The sequence below is a fragment of the Agelaius tricolor genome, unplaced genomic scaffold (genome assembly GCF_023055355.1).
Source record: "Agelaius tricolor isolate 1412-34295 unplaced genomic scaffold, bAgeTri1.0.p SCAF_12, whole genome shotgun sequence".
Taxonomy (NCBI): Eukaryota; Metazoa; Chordata; class Aves; order Passeriformes; family Icteridae; genus Agelaius; species Agelaius tricolor.
Window position 1 is genome coordinate 7340419 of NW_027269272.1, and position 17090 is coordinate 7357508.

General features: G+C 51.3%; 1 protein-coding gene across 1 annotated transcript; it reads left to right on the forward strand.

Annotated features, from left to right (window-relative positions):
- Positions 1–494: 494 nt before the first annotated feature.
- EFHD1 (EF-hand domain family member D1) lies at positions 495–16868 on the forward strand. The gene is made up of 4 exons (XM_071437385.1): positions 495–885; positions 8321–8468; positions 14083–14217; positions 15217–16868. The coding sequence occupies exons 1-4, from the start codon at positions 590–592 to the stop codon at positions 15349–15351; spliced, it is 714 nt and encodes a 237-aa protein (XP_071293486.1). The 5' UTR covers positions 495–589; the 3' UTR covers positions 15352–16868.
- Positions 16869–17090: the final 222 nt, after the last annotated feature.

A 17090-nucleotide genomic window follows, 5' to 3' on the forward strand; every position in this document is an offset into this window, starting at 1 on the left:
CGACGGGGTCCCGCTGCTCTCCCCGAGCGCGGGGGGGCTCCCGGTCGGGTTCGGGGCACGTCTCGCCCCACAGAACGGAGCGGAGCAGGCAGCGCTGTGGGGTGTACGCGGTCTGTGCATCCCAGCGCCAGCGCAGGGCCCTGCTGTGGGGAGCGGGGGGGAACCTGGGACGGACCCTATCGGTTAAGGGATGCGTCGAAGAGTGACCATGGAGTGGGGGGTTCCCTGCACGAGGATGCGGGGAGACAGCCTGTGTGGGTCATCCATATGGGGATGGCTGCTGTGTGGGAGAGCATCCATGTTAGAAGTTAGCCTAGGGGTCAGTAGCGCACCACATGCGCGGGGTACCTCCGCATGCAGTGGCAGCAATCCCCATACCCCCCCTTTCCTCCCCGCCTTTCTCCCCGTCCCGCCGCTCCTCCTTAAGTGCCCGCCCCGTCCCAGCCTCCCTCCGCCCCGTCCCGCCCCGTCCCGCCCCGCTCCCTCCAAGCGAGGGAATAAAGTTGCGCACCGGGGCGGGCGGTCCTGGCTGGAGCGGAGCGGGGCTGAGGCGGGCAGCAGTGCGGCTCGCCGGCGGGAGCGCCGGGCCATGGCCTCGCAGGAGCTGGCGCAGAAGCTGCAGCGGCGGCTGCAGCTGGAGGAGAGCGGAGCAGTGGTGGAGGGCGAGGCAGAGGCGGTCAAGGGTGCGGCGGCGGCCGAGGAGGTGGAAGATCGGAGCTGCTTGACGGCCAGTGCGGGCGCAGAGCTGAGCGCTAAGCTGTGCCGGCGGCAGGACATAAACGAGGGCGCGGCGCAGCCCCGGCGGGCCGCCGTCTTCAACCCCTACACCGAGTTCAAGGAGTTCAGCCGCCGGCAGATCAAGGACATGGAGCGCATGTTCCGCCTGTGAGTGGGGCGGGAGCGGGGCGGGGGGCTCGCTGCCCGGCCCGTGGGCTCCGGGGCTGGGGCTCTGCCTTCCCCCGCAGCCCCTCCCGGCGCTGGCCCCCGGGGGCACATCTGGAGAAGGGCAGCCCGCTCTCAGCGGCACGCTCTCATTTCTCCGCGGTTTTGCGGTCGGGCTGGAGGAAGCCGCGGCGCGTTCGCAGCGCCATCTGATCCCCAGATTGTCCTTGTGCTTTGCCGGGGGGGCTCGTAGAGTTTGCCTGGGGCTCAGCCCTGCGTTTAACTCACGGCCTCTGCTCTGCTTGGGCTTGGGTAGGCGGCTGTTTCTGGTGGCACCCAGGAGCGATGGCTTTGCGGGATGCGCTGGGTGGGACGGTGGGAGAGCACAGGCAGACTTCTGCCCCACACCCTGGGGTACCAGGTGGGTCTATGTCCCGAGGCCCGGCAGAAGCGCTGGACATTTGCCCGAAACAACTGCGACCCTGAGCACCCCTAGCAGTCCTGCTGGCTCTGCCTGGCAGTGTCCTAGCGCCACGCAAAGTCCTGTCTGCCGGGCTTGGTGCTCCTTCTCGTGCATCCGAGCAAAGGCTGAGCACAGCTTCCTCTTGCTACTCCTTTCGTGGGGGCTGGGATGGGATTCCCCTCCTAGCAGGAAGGTTTGTGTTAAAGTCAAGCTGCTGCTAGCCACAGGGAGAGCTGCTTCTGTAAGCAGAAAGGCTTGGCCCTCCCCGGGACCACGATCCTGCCTTTTTCTCTCCTCCAGACTCTGTCCTGCTCCTGCAGTTAGGCTGCGTCTGGGTACCTTTGTTTGCACTCAGTTTTCCCTCCAGCACCACAGACCCGTGGGTTCCTGGGGACCAGTGTCCTCCCAGCCCCACAACAAGCTGCCAGACTGGGAGGGAGCTGCTGCCAGGCAAGGTGTGAAGATGTACTTCACCTTATGGAGGTGATCGAAGTGAGATTTGTACCTTGTTAGATCATTGTTCTCCTAGCTGAAAGCTGCCTTGGGCACCTTGGATTGTTGTGAGGCTATCAGGAGCTGGTTGAATGCTGTCAGCTCCCAGCACTGCGGGGTGTTGCCTGTCCCAGCCAGGCTGTTGCCACAGGAGACCAGGCGATGGGCTTTTGTGAGCTTACTGGAGTTTGGAGTTCTTTGTTGCACAGGCAGTGTTGTGTTGGCAGCTGGTGCAGGAAGCGAGGTGGTCCAGGCAGGACTGCCGCTCCACTCTCTCCTGTGTCCCTTTTCACTGTGCTTAAAGGGGATCCCACTCTATGGAATGCTAAGACATGGTGCTGTGAGGGCTGGAGGACAAACAATGCAGGCAAGGCCTGAAAGCTGTGCGTGAGAGCCTGGACTGGGCAGTGACACTGCCTCAATAGGGAAGAGGAAAGAAATGGCGGTGGTTTTGGGAAATAAAAAGTGGAAGAGCTGAATTGCAGCCTAATTTTTCAACAATGAGCTCATTAAACACTAGCCTTGTAAGCAGGAAAAGCTAGGCTTTGCAGTTGAATGCTAATCAGCTGGTCAATGTAGCTAGAAAGCATTGCATACCCTGTGAGAACTGCTGATGCCAAAGGGGGAGAAGGTGGGCTGCGTGCTCCCCTGTTGTGTTTCTTGGACAGACAGCCAGGAAACTGTGTCCTGGTGTTCACTGTTACAGACACCTGAGGTTTGCAGTGGCAGAGGATCTCGTCTTTGGTCCATCTGCTGTCAGTGACCTGTGTCAACTGTTGGCTGATGTCACGTGCTCCATGAGGAGAGGAAATGGTCCCCTTAATTCCTGTCAGTCAGAGCTTGAGTTAATGTGATTAAGGCTTTAATTCTCTGTATGGCTTGTTGGCCCTGGCCACCACAACTCGGGGTCTTTCTTACATCCCTCTCTCAACGGCTTATTTTTTTTCTTTTAGTGTTTTCTCATTGCCACAGGATGCCAGGTTTCCACTATGAAACTTCCCATCCAAAAAAATGTTTCTTATCAGTTTAGTGGGACTTTTAAATCTGTAGTTCAGACTAAATTTGAACCTGTGGTCCTGTGCATGATGTGGGCTGGGTCATGGTGCTCCAGCTGAAAAGATGTCCTGGTGATAGCAGCTACCCTGGATGCCTGTCAGGGCATCCCATGGTATGGAAGGTGGCAGTGACTGCCACAATGGAAGCAAAGGACTCATCTGAAAGTGGGAAATATAGTGCTCCATCCAGTGCTGTGTGCTGCTAGCTACACCTGGAGCATCCTTCCAGAGCAGAAATAATGCTCATTGCTCTGGCTGCTGCAGTTGGGCTCACTTTTCCCCCCTCTCTTGTCCAAGCCTCCTCTTGTCAGCATCTCTCCTTTTTGGCCCCATTCCACTGGAGATGGGGTGCAGGTATCTGCTGGAGTGCTGGGTGCAGGCAGCTCTCAGGACGGGTATTTTTTTGGTAGAAACCAGGAAGTCTGTAGCTCAGGCTAATTATAATGTGACCTAATTAGCTGCCTATTCTGACAATATGTGAGGACCACAATAACATCTCTTTTCTGAGTTGTCTAAGTGAACTCTCAGAGCCTCTGGAGTCTCACAGCTCCCCTTGGTGCCATCTTTGTCCAGGAAAATGGCAGAGGGGAGTGTGAAAGCCAGGCAGTGAGGCTCTGCCTGGCAGGAATGACCTTTATGAGAAATGTAGGGGGGAGGAAAACAGAGAGCAGCTTCATCTGTGGGGCGCGAGGGAGTGGAGAAATTCCAATCTTGCTATTGCTTTTTATAGCTAGGGAATTTCATGTGTTGCCCACACATTGCATAAGTGCCTTGTATCTGGCTGGTAGGAGAGGCTGTGATGTCCCCTTGCCCTCCTGGAGCCACTTAGGAGCCACTTTGCCAGATGCCCCAGCCTCGTCTGACATGCTGCAGCAGAGCGGCTCTCTCCAGAGCTGCCATGGGCTGTATGTGACTGGCTGTCTGTGGATTTCCAGTCGGCAGGGAGGTTATTCCCATGGGGACTCAGCCTGGGCCTGCAGGTCTTGCCCGATGTCTTGGGGAAGATCTTAGTGGAGGAGACTCATCTTGCCCTCATGTCCCTCCAAGAGCAGGAGAACTCCTTCTGCCTGGGCTGGGAGGATGAAGCTGCATGTGGCCGAGGAGCCTGTTCCTGTCCCCACCCTGGTATGGAGGAATTGTTTCCAAAGCTCTTGGCAACAGAATAGACTATTCCATTTGGAATGGAGCATCAATGATCACATCTAGTTCGACTGCCTCATTGCTTCAGGGCTGACCAAAAGTTAAGCCCTGTTATTAAGGGCATTGTCTAAATGTCTCTTTTAAACACTGACAGGCTTGGGGTACTGACCACCTTTCTAGGAAGCTGTTCCACGGTGTGACAGCCCTCTCAGGCTGAAAGAAAGGCTTCCTCAGGTCCGGTCTGATCTCCTCTGAGGCAGTTTTGAACCATTCCCATTTATCCTATCACTAGATATCAGGGAGCAGAGATTAGCACCACCTTCTCCATGTAAGGTGAAACAATGCTCAGAGGGAATAAAGTGCTACTTAGGATTTGAAATATTTAAGAGGATATTATTACTTTAGCACCATTATTCCAACTGCTTTACTTCAAAGCCTCAATTAGGCCATTGCAGCATACAGGAACTGCAGATCAAAATACAGGTGCCCATAGTATGTGAAGCAAGGTAATGTAAGGTGCAGCAAACATGTACAGGGAGGGCAGGTTCTCATTCCAGCTTTTCTCAAGCCATGTGAATGTTTAGAAACCGCTCTTTGATCCTTTGGCATCTGTAGTTTCTCATTCAGTTGTCCTTTTTTTTGTTAAGTGGGGTTTTAGAGGCAGCTGGAAGATGACTACAGAGTCACTACAGGTGATGCAGTCCTTGGCATCTCCTTTTTCCTCTCTTCCTGGTCCCTCTTTCTTCTGTGATGTAAATCCCCAGCACCTGTGGAACACCAGTGCAATATTTTTACTTGGGCAGTAATTCTGCCTAACAGACTTTGTGCTCTTAAGCAAGTCTGTTCAGCAAGTATTCCCTCCTTCCTCTGCTTTTGTGTCCTGCTTTCCTCTCCCAATGCTTCAGCCAGGCATGCTCTGCAGTCCGGGTGGAAGCGAGCCAGCATGAGAATCTGGGTGCATCCTTGTTGCAGCAGATTTTGGCAGCCACTGCTGTGTCTCATTGCTGCCAGGAACACTGCTGTGACAGCAGCGTGGCAAAGTTTCATCACAGCAGCCACGGTGCCCGTACTGCCTGCGGCATCCCAGCTGTTACACGTGGGATCCGCTGTAGCCACGGCACTGACCTGCTGCTGGAGTGGCCTTCCTGTGACATGAGATGTCTGTGCCTGTTGACACAATTCCCCTCTGTCTGTAATGCCTGTGCATCACTCGGGTGAGGCTTGGCTTGTGCCCCAGGGAGCTTTGAGTGTGAAGGAAGCAAAGCTCTGGTGCCACAGCAGGACAGTGAGTGATGGCAGGGCTCACCAGGCACCTGAGTGCTGTGTGCTCTTGCTGTGCCACTCCTGGAGTTCAGGTTGGGATGGCTCCCCCGGATGCTGGGGTGTGTTTAACTTGCCCTGGTGCTCTGTTCCAGCTCTGCCTGTGAAGGTAATGGCTGTCCATCACCAGGATGCAGTGTGTGAGAGGTGTCCGGGGCTGTCTGAGCCCAGGGCCCTGACAAGGGGGCTCCCAAAAGGCAGACAGGGGAGTTTTTTGATCTCTCAAAAGGCAGACTGTGGGGTCTTTGGTAGGACTGAGGTGTGCTGGGAGCCTCAACTGACCAGCAAGGTCTGTTGGGGATGGGTGGTGGGGAATGAATAGTGCTGTTTCTCGTGCCATGTAAATATGCCTCTCCCTAAATAGTCTGGCTGTGCAGCAGCTGGGTGGCTGTACCCAGGTCCTAAAATAGTTTGGCTGTTTTAGGAGGCGAGGGGGCAGGGAGGGAATGTAGCAGTTTGCAGGGTGCTGCCATTGTGTTTCAGTGCCCCTCTGTCTGGCTGTCCCTGAGTGCAGGGGACTGGTAACCTGATTTCTGGGTGCTTCTCAGCACCAGCTGTACTCATGCTCAACGCCCATTGTGTGGCTGTACAGAGTGCTGCTCAGCCAGGCCCGCTGTTGGCAAGACCCCATTTCTCACAATCCTGGCTTTGTCCTGCCTCTCTGCAGGGATGAGCCCTGAAGCTGTGCCCCATGCTTAACCCTTTCAGGGCAGCATATTGGCCTCTGGGCCAGTGTTTACCTACAGGTAGTGTCCATAACAGGAGGATGAGATGACCACAGCAGGCATGGGCTGGGCTTGTGCCCTACTTCTGCCTTCATCTCTGTTACAGAGCTTCTGTGTGGGGCTGGGCAGTGTCCCAACCCCAGATGAACAGCCCTTGGAGGGGACCTTGGTATTACTTTGCTTCTGCATCCAGCCAAAGGGCAGCATGAGCCTGCTAGGCCCCCCAAAAAAACTGCAACCCCAGGTGCCTTTCTGCTATTGCACATTTTGCTGCTGTGTCTAATCAAAGGCACTGCATCTCCAACAGTGACAGCTCTGCACCCTTTCTCCCAAACTTGAAAGAAAAGCAAATTGACAATTAAATATTGCACTTGCTATGCTTCTGTGATGTCTTAGAAGTGCATCTCAGTGCTGGGTTGGGTAATGCTGTGAATGTGCTTTAATTAACTGACACCTTCCTTGCTGTGAAGAACCTGCTGTACTTCTTCCCTGTGACATCCCAGGTCTGTGACCTGGTTTCTGCTCTGATGGAGGTTTCTTTGCTAGCTTTTCAGAAGGCAGTCCAGCCTGGTGGGCTCATGGGTTCTCTGGGTATAGAGAGTGCAGGCAGATTGGTAACAGGGGCTCTGTGCCAGCCCAGTCTGGCAGTTATGTCCCTGTCATTGGAAGTCTCTTAGTCCTGGGACCCTTGGAAACTAAGAGCCACAAGGAGTATCAGAAGTACTTGTGGGGGTGGTGGTACTCTGGAAAGTCATGGAGGCCACCCTAGTCTGGGGAAAAAGCATGTTGTGCTCATGAAAGCAGGGGCAGAGATCTTGGCTGCAGCTCTGCCTTGTGCTGCTCACGCCTGTACGCAGTGTGGGGCTGGTGGCTTTGTTTGTGCCTTCCTTTGCCACAGCTTCCTCTGTGGCTGTGAGGTTTTTCAGCTGGAAAGAGCTATCTTCCAGGGTAACCACAACTGTGCAGATCTTTGTCTGGGATGGCTACAGCCCTCATTTCTTTGCAAGAGCGCTAACAGTCAATAAAAGATGATGGGTGGGGGGCTTTGGCTGGCTCCTGCCCACTGAAAAGCTTCAGCACTGTGCCTAGGGTTTCCTTCTGAATGGCTGAAAGGATTTAACTCTGTCAGGGTTGAGATGGTGGCAGGGGAGCAGTGGCAGGCTGTATGCCAAGGCTGAGCCCAGCTTGGGAGACTCTGCCCTGTCCTCTCCTGTGAAGCCCTAGCTCTGTGCTGAACCTTGATGGCAAGACCAGGATGAAAGAGGGCTGTTGAGTGGCTGATAACAGAGCACCCATCCCTGAAGCTTTTGGACTTTGAGAGCCGGTGATAGCCCTGCTGGGTGTGAAGCTCTGGTTGCTGGATGGGCCGGATGCTTTACCCACACCCACAGCAGATGTTGGGAGGAGCTGGTGCAGAGTCCCAGGCTGTGCACAGCAGATCACTTGCTGCCTCCCCATCCCTAAAGCACTCCTCCCCTTGCACGGGTGCTCTCCTCTGAAGAGTCCTTGCAGTCCTTCGTGCTCCATAGGGAGCATGGTCCCGCTCTAGTCTTGCTTCTGGTGGTGGGCACTGGTTTCCTCTGCCAGCCTGACCCTGTGGTACAGCCCTGGTACCACAGCCCTGGCTAGGATTGCTGTGGTCCCCTGGAACTGTCTTTCTGCTCTGCCCAGGGACACAGAATAAACAGCTGCCCTGAAGTGCAGCTGTTGTAGTGGTGCTTGTTGTAGTACAAAAGCATTTTGGAGAGAAAAGATCTTAACAGCTAGAGGGGGAGAGTTTTGCTTACAGAGAAAGATTGCTTTCTGCCAAGAGGTTCTGCTTGGTCTCTGCTCCCTGTTTCTCCTTGAAACTAGCAGGAAACCTCGCAGCAGCTGACTCTGCATGCCTTTGCCTCACCACATTGGTGCATGGTGTAAGCTGCGTGCAAGTTGCCTTTGTGCTGGACAGGCAAGTGGGTGCAATGGAAATCCCACTGAGAAAAGCTGAGTTCCTCTGTGCTCTTTCTGTGTGGGTTGTTTGGTCTGAGCTCCCCTGAGAACTTCTCTCTTTGGTAAGACAGCTCTGAAAGCTGACAGCTACTTCTCTGAGCTTAATATATCTCAGCACTGGCCATGTCATGCAGCTTCCACTCTCCCCTAAGCTTTGAACCACACAGTGACTTTATCCATGTGCATGGTTCCTCTTCTGGGTGGACGAGTATGGGGATGATGATGGTTAACTCTTTTCCCTTTGCACCCTGCAGGTATGACTCAGGACGGGATGGATATATTGACCTGATGGAGCTGAAGCTCATGATGGAAAAGCTGGGAGCCCCTCAGACCCACCTGGGGCTGAAGAACATGATCAAGGAGGTGGATGAAGACTTTGATGGGAAGCTCAGCTTCCGTGAGGTGAGGGTGGCTGCAGAAACAGACAGGGATGTGGAGTTGAAGGAAGAGGCAGCTGGGCCCCATATCTGTGGGCTGTAGGTAGCCCTCTCCCCTCTGTGTTTTTCCAGTGCTGGGGTGCAGTGGAGAAGGCTGTGAGCTTCCCCATGTCAAGGGTGTGGAGCACTGCTAACCTCCATCTCCATGTGGCAGTCATGGTACCTGATGCCAAAGCTCTCCAACCTCCCTGCTTGCTTTGGAAGCACATTTGGGCCCTGTTTCAGCTGCTGGGAGTGCTCACTGAGCTCCCTGTTGTAGCTGGAGGGAGTTATGTCCCTTGAGTTTCCAGGTCTCATTGCTTGGCTCCTGTGATACAGCAGCTGAGGCCTCATTTCAAGTGCAGTGCAGGAGCTCTGCTTAGAGCAGCTCATCTCATGGGGCACAAAAGGCTCTCTCTTCCAGCTGGTATTGGGACCCTCTCTGCATCATGCAGTGACCAGCCATGGCAAGCTTTATGAGGGGTGGTCACCTCCCTGCAGCAAGGAATAAATGTGTGGATGCAGCAGTTTGGCACTGCATGCTGGCTCAGCAGGGACACAGCTCAAACAGGTCTGTCTGTTACCACTGTATTGTGACGGCTGGGAGGACAGGCCAGGATCTTCTGCCTGGCAGAGGAAGAGAGGAAATTTGAGCAGTGACCTGCATGTACTCAGGGGTACCCAAATCATCTCAGCAGGAAGGGGGAATCCAGGTACCAAAAGCTCCTGTTGCATCATCTCCTCCTCTCAGACTTTGGTAGCTGGCTCAGTCACAAGCAAATGTCACACTGTGGCTTTCTGAATTAACCCACAGCCTCTTAGGCAGCAAGAGGAGGGGCAGCACTGTGTATGTCCTGCACCGGTTTTGAGGGCTGTGCTGCTTCCTCCTGTCCTGTGGGATGCCTGCAGTGGACCCCAAGCAGCTGGGCTCCCTAGTTTCTGCAGGCATGAGGTTCTCACCATGCCTCTTCCAGGGTAGGGCTCAGAACGTCAGGCTTTCCACTGTAGAAGTTTGAGAGCTTTGTCAGTGCTGGGAGGGAGGATGAGCAGCCAAGGCCTGTGACTGGCTGGGCTGGTTGGGACATAAGGGGTGACTGTCACTCATAGAGCTGCTGCACCATCTCTGTGCTGGCACATCACACCATGTTCCTCTGCTTTTGTGCCCCAAAGGCTTTGTTGGATTTATTTCACTGCAAAAGGGCAGCACAAAAAGACAGAGGCCAAGGACTTGGGTTGCAAGAGAGGAGAAAGGATATGCAAATTTGGGAACTGAGAACCTGTCCCTGAGTTCGCTGCTGCCCGGTCAGAGGTGAACTGGAAGTAGCAAAGAATCCAGTGGAGCAGGAAGAGCACCATGCCCATGGCCCCAGGTCTCTGATTGCCAGATCACTGTGTAGGCTGAGGAGCCCTCTGTGTGCATTCTGGGCCTCCCTTCATTTCAGGTGAAGAGCTGGGAGCAGCCTCTGGGCTTGCTGCAGGGGCTCTCTCCCATGGAAGAGAAATACCTCTATCCTCAAGGCCCTGAAATGATGTCCCAGCATCAGTGGCATGGCATGAGTAGCAGAGCAGCTCTTCTGCTGCCACCTGTTTGGAGCACAGCCTCCAGCAGGGGTGCCTGTGCTGCCAACCCCTGGCATGTGGCACATGGCAGCTGGTGCTGTTCAAGTGTCTTGCCAGAAGGGAAAACAATGGTCATGCAACAAGCTTGAGAGGCCCATGGGTTGGAATGAGGGAGCATTGCTGGCAGAGCTCTGGGGACAAATTACACAGCAGCTTTGGCAAACACACAAAGCTTCCTGTGGTAGAGAGGAGCAGGATGCTTCTTGCCTTGCTGCAGGTGTGCCCTGTCCAGCTGCTGTGTTGAGGCAGAGGGCTGACAGGGAAGCAGGTTTCCTGGTGGGTCAGGAGACCTCAACCATAGGCCTGTCCCATTCTGCTTCTCATTGGTGGCAAGCAAGCATGTGGAGGGTGACTAAGCTGACTCAGGTTATTCAGATTATCCCAGGAGAAACCTGGTTTAAATGAGTATCTGAACTCAGTAGGGTGCATCTACTGGAGGGCTCCTGTCTGCCTATCCAGAGAATACCAAGTCCTGGCATACCTGTGTGAACATACTCTTCTTGTGGCCTGGCCACAGAATTGGTAGGGACCTCTTTCACTTGCAATAGATCACCTTTTTCTACTGCTTTGAGTAGTGTCCTCCCATCCCAGATAAGCTGTTGCCTGGCAAATAGGCTGCTGATGAACCACAGGCCCTGTTAGGAAAGCTGCCTTGTACCATTGACCTTTGAACGTCCACCAATACATTAACAATTAACTGTACAGGACTCCTGCCGTGACTCAAGCAATGAAATTTAGGCTTAAAAAGTTAAGGTATAGTGGGGGGGAAAAATCCCCACACCTCTGACTGTCTAGTTCCATCATTACCACAGGAAACTGGAGTTAATTGCTGTGATATTAATGTGTAATTGGAGCTGCTACCTAGAACCCACAGAAATCCACCCACTGCCCCCCACACCCTCACCAGCTGAAATGTTGACTCACATGATTTGTTTGGTACCAGGGCTGGTGCAAACCACATCCTTACATAGTGCTGCTTTTCTGGCAAGCTGTTGTTGCAAGGCTACTGCTGCTGCCTGTCAGTCCCACACCTTTCCTTGCAGGATACCCAGCCTGGCTCTGTGGTATAGATCTTGGGTCATGAAGGATGTGACAGCAGATACAATTTACCAGGTTAGGGGTTGGAAAGTGTGGGTTGCGTTGTCCTCTTTGAGAGCAGAGCTTTGAAAGGTACCTACCTACATTATTCACTTTTGCTTCTCTGTTGACATTTCCTTGAAACTTAGGTGCACATGGTGTGTCCTGGGCCCAGCAAGGGTGTTACACAGGCTGGCAATGGGAGCTGAATGCAGATTGCTGGTGTTCTCTAGTTAGTAAGAGCCAATACCTCAAGGTCTGTGTGCTGGAGCGATTGCTGCTGAGCTCCTGTAGGAGCCAGCATGATGTCCCATAGTGCACCTTGCTGGATCCTTGGCACTGACATTATGCTCTGTCCACCCTAAGCATGTTTTAGTCCCAAGTTTCCTTTAACTCAGCCTGTCCTTTATGGCCACAGCAGCCTGTATTCTTCTAGACGACTGCTGCGCCATCCCTTAGTTTCAGGATGATTCATGCTCACTTGTACTCATGACCTAGTCCCTCCCCAGGTGACAGCTGTATCAGACCTCAGGATTGTGCTGTCTTCACTGCTCTTTTCCAATGCCAGGAAGTGGGACTTTCAGGGTGGAGCAAGAGGAAGCATGACTAATTCCAGTCTAGCTGCCAGCCCTCTGTGTCACAGTGCCTGGTGGTGGCAAAGGGGAACTAGCCAGAGCCCAGTGGATCTGAGCAGAGGGAGAGGATGTCTTGGGGAGGATTTGGTTTCTTTCCAAAAGAAACCATTTGTTTCTTATGTGAAAACCAGTGAACCGCGTATTTGGTTTGTTTCTTACGTGTATTGGGTTTGCATGGCCAGGTTTTCATAGCAGGGGGTCTACAAGGAGTGAGTGGCTTCTGTGAGAAGCTGTTGGAATCTTCCCCTGTGTCTGGTAAGCCAAAGCCAGCTGGCTCCAAGACAGACCTGCCACTGACTAAGGTGAGCCAATCAGGAATGATAGTAATGCCTCTGTGATAACATATATAAGAAGGTTAAAAAGTTCTTGTGCAGAGGTAATTATGGCCAGAGGAGCCAAAGGTTCCTCTGCAGCCTGTGATGCAGACTGTGGTGAAACAGGCTGCAGCCCATGGAGGTCCATGGGGATGCAGAAATCCACCTGCAGCCCATGGAGGATACCCATGCCAGAGCAGGTGGTTGCCTGAAAGGAAGATGTGAACCCATGGGAAGCCCATACTGGAGCAGGGGAAGGATTCTTCTCCCTGCACAGTGGCAGGAACAATCTATGAAGAACTGACCATAACCTCCATTCCCTATCTCCCTGTGCCTCTGGACACAGGAGGCAGAGCTGGCAAGGAGGGAGGGGTGAGGGGGGAAGGTATCTTTAAGAATTATTTTTCTTCTCATCATCCTGCTCCAATTTTGGTAGTAATAAATTCAATTGATATCCCCAAGTTGAGCCTTTTTTGCCTATGACAGTATTTTAGTGAATAATCTCTCCAGGGCCTTAGAACTCATGAACTTTTATTATATTTTCTCTCCCCTATCCAGATGAGAAGGGGAGTGATAGAATGGCTTTGGTAGCCTGGCATCCAGCCAGGGTCAACCAATTCCAATGTGTTTGGAGAAGGAAAATTCCCTTGCCAAGGCCAGCCTGCTTTCTGCTTGCCCTGTGCTGAGCACTCACAGGTTAAGGGGCTGTTGCATGGAGCAGTGCCTGGTGAACTGCCTGTGCAAGAGGGCGGCCAGCGCTGCTGTCATATCCACACCCTTCCTCATGGGAGGCCTACCCAAACTCTTGCATTCCCACCAGCTTCTGCGAGCAACTTGAAGCAGGGCTGTCTCAGTGTGAATGCTGGGACTCTGCTGCCCTCCTCTGGGACAGCTCGGGCTCTCCATAGGAAACATCAGAGTCCCCAGCCTAGCAATCTGAGGAGCACAGCACTCGAGATATTTGATGTTCCTGTGCAAAGGAAGGGCAAGCCTACCTGGTATCTGCAGCCCTCTGGCCTGGCCTGAAGTGCTGCATTGGCACAGCTTTGTTGCTTTGTGCTCCTTTTGTACCTGAGTGGGTTGTCCTGGTGTCTGTCCTCTCTGCACTGTTCCAAGAACGGAGACACCTCCTGGGGTCACCAAGAATAGCAGGGAGTTACAGGGCCTCTAAAAGTACACCTAGAACTTCCACATCTTAATCTGGAGTTTGGTTGGCAGGTGGACAGTGGTGCAGAGGTCTTTATTTTTAAGCAGGCAGGTTTTGTTCCTTCTGTTAAAACAAAAAGAAAAGGTATGTTTTTGTGGAATGCAATATAACTCTTGTTTTCATTTCCCTTTGCAATTCACTTCCCAATATACACTCTGCTGTAGTGACTCTGGATTTGTTAAATGGGCATGGTCCAGTGCAGGACAGAAGTTTCATGCTACCTTGCTCTGTGGACACTTGTTCAAGCCACTGTTACAAGGGCATATACCTGGGCTGCAGTTCTGTCTAAAAGGACTGCACTAATGCCTTGATTCAGGGAAGCATTCAGCCTGAGGTGAACTAGAGCTATGCTTGCCCTGCTTTCAGTGTCATGGGATGTGACCTGAGTCCCTAGAACACTGGGGAAGCTGGTGGAGGGCTTGTGAGGGCTTATGGGAACATGAAGAGCTATATCTGAATGTGCCCAGTGGTTGTACTGGGCAGGTGCAGAGGTGGTCTCCTTCCTCTGGCCATGACCAGGGCTCTGATTCCTGGGAAACCTTTTCCTCTGAGATTCCTACTGCTTTTAGTCTGTAACAGGACTGTGTACTGGAGCACAAGCTCCTTGCTGCCACTTGGTTTATATAGACCTGGTTTCCTTTGCTCTGAAATGTGAATTCTATCCCCCTCCAGGTGATTGTGCTGTTTGTATTTTAAGTTATTTGAGCCTCAGTGAAAAACCTGAATGTTCTCTCTCTGTCTTGCTAGTTCCTGCTGATTTTCCATAAAGCTGCAGCTGGGGAACTCGAGGAGGACAGCGGCCTGTTGACTCTCGCGAAGCTCTCGGAGATAGATGTATCCATTGAGGGAGTCAAAGGAGCCAAGAACTTCTTTGAAGCTAAGGTATGATGTGGCACAGAGGAATAGGAAAAAACTCAGCTGTAGCTGAAGCTCAGCTACTTATCTGTAGCTGAGTTTCCTTTCAAATTTTGTTGCACTCTAGCTAGAGTCCTTCTGTGGCTCAGTCAACAGACCAGAGCAATGCCTGGCTGCAACACACCAGCAATGACTGGCTGACCTGTGTCCCTGTGGCTGGAACTAGGTGGCTGACCTCTTTTAAAGACAAAAGTGTCCTAAAAAACTAATGCAATAAGGACAGAGTTTTCCCATTTTGCAAAACCTCCCTCAACCAGAACACTCTGAGTTTCAATGGTTAATGGAGTGTTTTGGAGTGTAGGATTTCAGATATCTCTTTCTCTGTAACCTTTGGAATCAAAATAATTCTGCAGGGTCCTGGGGTTGGCAGAAAGAGCTGTACACCATCTGAAGCTGACAAAGCACCCTTTCTGAAAGCTCTCTTGGAGAGAAAATAATCCTGCTTGTTTATATAAGAAGTTTTTTCCCAAGAGCCTAACACAGCTATTGCACAGCAGATGTACTGAGATGAAAGCTGGAAAAATAGCCAGCAAGTAAACAATGTCTCTTTGATCTGCAGATTATCCATGGTGTAGTATGATGTTCTCAGATTTGGCTGTGATTCAGAGTGTTTTCTGCAGTAGTTTCTCCCACTGCATACTCACAACCTATGTCCTGCTACCTGGTAATAGAAATAATGTATGTGACCCAGTATGGATGGCCTTGTTTTGGTCACTTGTTAGTGACTTACTAATAAGTGGCCTTTCTTTTGTTGATGTTAAAGTAAAGGAAAGTAAGAGGTATTGTGTGTAAATACTCAAGCATTGCGGTGTAATTTATACTTGAGCTGTCCTGGCAAAGCATCCCAGCAAGCACTGGGAGGTGCAGCAAGCACTTCTGTGTTGCTCATCTGGGAGTAGCTCAGGCTTTGGCTCTCCCTCTGATGCAAGGCTTGACACTTGTTTATTTTCTCTCTGTCTCGTAAAGGCTCAAGCCCTCTCCTCAGCCAGTAAGTTTGAAGCAGAGATAAAAGCTGAGCAGGATGAGCGAAAGCGGGAAGAGGAGGAAAGGAAGCACCGCCGAGCAGCTTTCAGGGAGTTAAAGTCTGCATTTACCCAGTAACCAACCAGCCAATATGCACTCTGAAATTGCACACCACTTGGTACGTTTCCCAGATCAGGGCTCTGCCTGGACAGAACTGCTTGGATCCTGCCTAAAACTCATCACAGCTTTGCTAGCCTTCCTTTCTGGAAGATCCTCCTGAGCTCCTAAGGGCACAACTCTTGCAGTTACTATGCATTTATAATGATGTGAATAGTGGGGGCTGTGTCCGGGCTCTTTGCTCTGAACTGCTAGGAGCACATGACCCTAAAGCAGAAACAGCAGGTAGCAAATCCTGGGTGAGCACTGACAAGTGTCATGTTTGCCTACTTCATTCTTTCCTATAGATCCTTTTTCTCTTAATCCTGTATTAATTCATTCCTTGCTTACAGGCAAGTAGTGAGGTATTGTGTAAATCAGGGTGTACAAAGTACAGTTTGACTTCTGTATGTTTGTACTGCTGTTGGGTGTTGTCACCCTTTTCTTATTCCTCAAAGCCCCGTGCCACAGGCACCATGAAAACACTGTGAAGAGAGAAAGATAATTACTAGGGACATGGATCAAATTCATTATCATTTCCTGTAGCATTTTCTGCCACCCAGCATGTTGAAGAGTCTTCCAGTTTCTCTTCTCTGAAGTGCCATAGTAACAAACACTTCCATCAGAGGTGAGATTGCCCAAGACTTCAAAGGGAAGAAGCTGGCTCTCAAATGAGGAATAGAAAACTGAGTTGCCTGACCATTTATCTTCTTTCACATTCCATCACATTTAGTGTACTGTACAGCTTCACTGTTACTTTCCAGGCTTAGGCAGCTGTATCTGTTTTTAGGGGGTATTGTCAGCTGGAAAGTGCAATTGGGATGGCACACTGGGCTTGTCTATTTGGAAATTTGCTTGTAGCCCGAATCGTGAAGGTGACATTGTTTGATTTCATTAGAGGCACAACAGAGGACACCAGCACAACATACTGAGCACCCCCTGCTCAGAGAGCAGGGAGGTGAGCACATTGAACTGAACTGAATGGTGAGGGCTTGCATTATACTATTAGCCATATTTTCTTGGAAACACGGGGACCTTGCCCACAAATGTTGAGATACCCACTGCTTGTCTGGATATAAACACTGTCAGTCATGGCAGGGGAACTTCCCTCAGAGACCTCTCTCAAGACATGGATTTGCTGAAATTCAAATTTTGCCTCTGCTCTTGCCCAAATTCATGGCAAAATGTTAATTTTTTTTCCCAGAACAAAACTCACCAGTCATCTTTTCACTTGTCTCTTTTGCTTCTTAAACTGTGAGCACTAAACTGTGAGCATGGAATAATAAATAGAAAAACCTCTACTCTTTAATGTCAGGTGAAAGAATTGCTAAACGATTAAACTGTGTATATATCTTCACAGATTATATTTTATAAATCACGCTTTTGTAGCTAAATATTTATAATTAAATGTTTTTATACTTTACAACAAAGCAGATAATTTCATCTTCAATTATTTCTCCTGTTGCTGAAATGTAAAAATAAAGCATTGTTATCTCCAATCTTGTCTGTGGCTTATTTCAGGTCTTTGAATATAGCATTTTTCACAAATTGTAATAGTAATCCCCCAAGCTCGGTGAGTGGGGGAAGTGTTCAACCCCTTCTTGAGAACTTCCTGTTCTGCACAGCAGTTCTGGTGTAAAAAGCCCTAATGTTTGCATTCCCTCAGAAAGGGACATGGCTGTGTAAATACTTGAAATACTGCCTACTGCTAAATGTTGACA

Excerpts from the sequence above, each read along its gene's own strand:
- EFHD1 (XM_071437385.1), top strand. The coding sequence starts at position 590 with ATGGCCTCGCAGGAGCTGGCGCAGAAGCTGCAGCGGCGGCTGCAGCTG. Across the intron at positions 886-8,320 it reads ATGGAGCGCATGTTCCGCCT|GTATGACTCAGGACGGGATG; the intron begins GTGAGTGGGGCG and ends TGCACCCTGCAG. Across the intron at positions 14,218-15,216 it reads AGAACTTCTTTGAAGCTAAG|GCTCAAGCCCTCTCCTCAGC; the intron begins GTATGATGTGGC and ends TGTCTCGTAAAG.